This window comes from Belonocnema kinseyi, chromosome 5 (assembly GCF_010883055.1).
Source record: "Belonocnema kinseyi isolate 2016_QV_RU_SX_M_011 chromosome 5, B_treatae_v1, whole genome shotgun sequence".
Lineage (NCBI taxonomy): Eukaryota > Metazoa > Arthropoda > Insecta > Hymenoptera > Cynipidae > Belonocnema > Belonocnema kinseyi.
In genome coordinates, this window is record NC_046661.1 from 143,214,825 (window position 1) to 143,220,084 (window position 5,260).

General features: G+C 24.4%; 1 protein-coding gene across 1 annotated transcript in view; it reads left to right on the top strand.

The window, feature by feature from the left end:
* LOC117172743 (NADH dehydrogenase [ubiquinone] 1 alpha subcomplex subunit 5) overlaps nt 1–4,768 on the top strand; it is a 7,443-nt gene extending 2,675 nt beyond the window's left edge. Inside the window, exon 3 of the mRNA XM_033360927.1 lies at nt 4,490–4,768. Coding sequence (XP_033216818.1) covers nt 4,490–4,663 — 174 coding nt within the window. The 3' untranslated portion in view covers nt 4,664–4,768. The remainder of the gene's footprint in view (nt 1–4,489) is intronic.
* The last annotated feature ends 492 nt before the right edge of the window (nt 4,769–5,260 follow it).

A 5,260-nucleotide genomic window follows, 5' to 3' on the forward strand; every position in this document is an offset into this window, starting at 1 on the left:
TTTGTTGAAAATTCAACTATTTTGTTAAAAAGATGAATTTCAAAAAAAGACATAAATTTTCAACCGAATAGTTAAATATTCCACAAAATTGTTAAATTTTTGAACCGGAACTACGATTTTTCTACAAAAAAGTTTGATTTGTAACCCAAAATTGTGAATTTTCAAAAAGAAAAAATCAAATTTTTTAACGAAAAAGATTAATTTTGAACACAAATTTTGAATTAAAATAAAGAGTCAGGAAAAGAGGGGAATTTGTGGTAGAAAATTCAACCGTTTTGTTGGAATTTCTTCTTTTTGGTTTGAAAATTCTATTATTTTTGTTAAAAATTAATATTTTTGGGTTGAAAATTTAACTATTTTGTAAAAAAGTTATCTTTTTTTTGAAAAATTTAACAGATTTGACAAAAATACATTTTTTTATAGAAAAATTCGTCCTCTTGAATTGAAAATTTAGCTGTCTTCTAAAAAAATCGTCTTTTTCGCTTGAATATTCAACTATCTGGTTATAAATTTAATATTTTGTTGAAAATTGAATTAGTTTATTGATAATTGAACAATTTTTGTTAAAAAGTCGATCTTTTTTTATTAAAATATCACCAGTTTTGTCGGAAATTAATCTTTTTGACTTGAGAATTCTTATATTTTCGTTCAAAATTCAACTTTTTGGTTGAATAACAATATTTTCGAGTTGAAAATTTAACAATTTTGTTGAAAATTCAACTAGTTTATTTAAAATTTTTAGAGTTTTTCTGAATTAGAAGAGAAAGTTTGTTAAAAATTAAACTATTTGTCCGATAATTTATTTAAGTGTTGGAAAATTCGTCTCTTTTTTGTAGAAAATTAATCTTAACGATTGAAAATTTGTCTCTTTTTATTGAAAATTAAACTATTTCGATGAAAATTCGCATATTTTGTGTGTAGAAAATTATTTTTTTCTTTGCAACTTAATCTTCTTGTTTAAAAACTGTTTTTTTTTTCGGTTAAAAATATTATTTTTTAATACAAGATTGATAATTTTCATTAAAAAGCCATTTTTTTGTCGAAAAATTGTCTTTTTTAAAAGAAAATTCATCTTTTTTTGGTTGAAAATTTATTTTTTTAAAAATTAAAACGTAATTGTTTCAGTTATGTTTGATAATTTATCTTTTTTAGTAAGAATTAATTTTTTGGTTACAAATTCAGTAATTTCAGCTGAAGATTCATTGTTTTGAATAAAAATTCATCTTTTTGGTTTAAAATTAATTTTTTTTAACTAAAAAGTTTACTGCTCCATTTTTAGTTGAAAATTATTATTTATTTAGTTCAAAATTCAACCAAAAACTTTTTTGATTTTCAATAAAACAGATTTTTCAATCAATGAAAAATAAAATCCCATAAAAAATGTTGAGTTTAGAGTGATAAACACGAATTATTGAAGAAAAAAAAAGAAATTATTCTTACAACCCAAAAATATGCATCATCTACCAAAAGAATTGAATTTTCGATTAAAAATTGAAGAGTTTTGAATAAAATAATGAATTTTCTATAAAAAAGACAAATTTTCAACAAAATATATCAATTTTCAACAAAAAATCGAATAGTTTAATTTTTAATTAGAGAAAAAAGTTTTTACCCAAATAAAATAAATTTTCAGCGAAGTACTTAAATTTTCAACCAAAAAAAATTTCTCTCTAAACAAATAAATTTTAACATAAAATGCAATAGTTACATGTTTGGTTAAAAGCATTAATTTTTAATAAAAAAAACAAACTAATTTTTTAAAAAAGAACTGAAATTTCAATCGTAAAGATTAATTTTACACTAACAAAATATCTTTGTTAACAAAATGCATGAATTTTTAACAAAATATTTTAATTATTGATGGACTTTCTGATCTAATAGTTAAAGTTTCAACCAAAAATTTCAATTTTCTACCAAAAAAAATATCAACTTTAAACAAAACAGACGAATTTTCAACTAAAAAAGAAAAATATTCAACCAAAAATACAATAGTTTAATTTTCCAAATAGAGAAATAAGTTTTCGAACAAATAAAATAAATTTTCAACGAAATAGAAAAATTTTGACAAAAAATGTAGTTACATTGTTAGTTAAAAAATAATTTTCGATAAAAAAAAATTTATATCAAAGCAGTGAATTTTTATCTAAAAAGATTAATTTTCTACCCAAAAAGATTGATTTTTAACAAAATACAAAAAAAAAATACAAAAAAAAAAGAATTTTTAACAAAAAGATAAATTTACGACAAAATATTTAAATTTTATGTTAAAGAAATTAACCAAAAAGGTAAATTACCACAATTTTCTAGTTAAAAAAAAAATTATTCAAAATATTAGTTACAAATTATCGTTAATTGAAAAAAATATTTTTGTGCTCTCGGAGTTTTAGAAAAAAATGGCCACTGTGATATCGCGAATTAAATTTTTTTTAATCTTAACATTTTTATTAGTTTTTCTCGGAATTAGATCAATGTTTTACATTTCTAAACCAAAAATTCAATGTTTTGTGGCAACGTACATTTTTGTATTTCTTCAGAGTGCTTTTGGCTTGAAAGTGCAACAATTTGTTGAAATTTTTATTTTCTTTGTGATTCGATAATCCACTTCTTTTTGTGCAAATGTCTATTTATGGGCTAAAAATGCAACTTTCTAGTTTAAAAACTCATCTGTTTCGTTCGAAAATGAACTTTATTGACGAAAATTTACATTGTTGCTTTAAAAAATTAAGAGTTTTGTAGAAAATTCGTATTTTCAGCTAAAAATTGAACAATATGGTAAAAAATTCAACGATTCTGTAGAAAATTTCATTTTAAGGTCAAAAGTTGAAATACTTTGTTAAAAATTGAATTTTTTGGGAAAAGATTCATCATTTTAGTTAAAAAATTCATTTCTTTGCTTGAAAATTGTACTATTTTGTTAAATATTAGACATTTTAGGAAAAGTAAATGATTTTTTGTGGTTGTAAAAATGCAACTGTTCGTTTAAAAATTAATCTGTTTTAGTTGTAGATTTAAGTATTTGGTTGAAAATGCGTTTTTTTTTAGTTAAATTAAATTTTTTGTATGCTAAATAGAAATATTTTGTTGAAATAACAATTGTTATATGTTTTTGTTGAAAATTCAAATACTTTATTTAAAATAAAACGACTTTTGTTAAAAACTTAATGGTCAGTTAAAAATGTATTGATTGATTTGAAAATCTAACTATTTTGTTGAAAATTTAACTATTTAGTTCAATATTTATTTATTTTGTTGAACATTGGGCTCTTTGAGTAGCAATTTTTTCTTTTTAGATAAAAATCCGACTGTTTTTTATTTAAACGTAAAGTCTTTTATTGATGAAATATTATATTTTTTCGTCTAAAATTTCTTTGATTGAAAATGTAACTATTTTGTTTAAAATTCTGATATTTTATGGAGAATTCGTCATTTTTTTTTGAAAAGTTATTCCTTTTGATTGAAAATTTAACAATATGTTTTCAAGTTGATTTATTTTGTTGAAAATACGGTTTTTTCGGTAGAAAATAAATTTCGTTTTGTTTTGTAAAAATGCAACTGTTTCATTGAAAGTTAATATCGTTTCAGTTAAGGATTCAATTATTTGGTTGAAAACGCATCGTTTTAGGTTAAAGTTAACTGTTTTATATATTTATTTAAAATTAACATCTCTTGTTGTTGAAATATCAACTATTATATGTTACGTCGAAAATTCAACTAACTGCTTTAAAATTAAATTACTTTGTTCAAAATTTTAAAGAGATGTTGTTTTTAGTGCTTCAACAATTTTAAATTAATAGTGTTTAAAATAAGACAGTTTTGATTGTATAATTTTAGACACTTTCTAGACGCTTTAAATTAAAAAATTCCTAATTCTAAATTGTATGTGTAGAATTTTCAAGTATGAGCCATTCTTAATTGAAGGTTTAAAAAATATTACTATATACAATTTAACAATAATGACGAACAATATTAATGGAAACGGGAATCTTAATACTCACAAATTTGATATTATGCATTATTAAATAATTAAAATTTTTAATGTAAGCAAATAAAAATCTGTGAACAACGAAATCTGCCTTGCCGACTTCGAGAAAATTCTCCAACTAAAGTGGTTCGTGTCCGTGTTAAGTTTCTAGAATGTTCTCACAGGGCGCAGGTTACGTCAGAAAATGATCCTGCGCAATGGTGAGAGACGAATTTGCGTGAACAAATTCAAGGTTATATTTTGAAAATGTTTACGCAAAATGCTTAATTGCGATAATAAATAATCTTGAAGTTGTAGACGAAAATTCGTTTTTCACATTTTATGAGGTCACCGGCTCCCTTTGAGAACATTCTAGAAACAGAGCACGGACACGAACCACTTCAGCTGCAGAATGTTCTCGAAGTCGTTAAGGTAGGTTTAGTGGTTCTCAAAACGCCTCCGCCAATCTACTTGTATACAAATGATGTGAATCGGCAATTAAGGCCAGAAAAATTTTATTTGGTACAGAACGATAATGTAACCGCCATTGAGGAGAAGATTGGCTGCGGTCAAGTTGAAGAATTGATTTCACAGGCCCAAAGCGAATTGGTTTTGGCACGAAAGATGTTGGAGTACAAACCATGGCAGCCTCTAATGCAACAAGAGCCCAAAAATCAGTGGACATGGCCTCCACACAAGTAGATATATATATTAATTCGTTGATAGTTTTACATCGTATATTTCTGTAACATAAATCGTCTGTAATTAAATACCAGGGTGCTCTTGACCCACAGAAGTATGAGAAAATTTGTTTAATGTCGTGAGAAATCCTCTCCTTTCCTTTTGCACCATCATAGGGGTAAAAACTTTATATAAGAATATAAATTGTGTTGAAATGTAACGATTAAAAAAACCTGGCTGTACCTTCTGAATTATGCAATTCTTTGAAGACAAAAGCTGATTATTATAAAGAGAAAACATATTTTTTAACTTGATTCTGTAAAAATGTGTAGCATTTTATTTGACAAATAGTCAAACTCTGAATTTGTTCGTGGAAATTGTTTAAATAATTAATAATTCTTTTAAATGTAGAGATCAACATAGAAAAGAGCATCATGCAAAAAAGCCACCGGAAAGATATTCTTCGTTAATTCTGTAAAAAGTTAAGCCTCTTCGTTAAAGAATGTACGAGGTCTGTTCAAAAAATACGCGGATTGAGGTCATAAAAAAAGTACTTTATTCGGAAGTTACAAGTCTGAGTCTCCTTCAAAATACTCTCATTCCCAACGCACACACTTA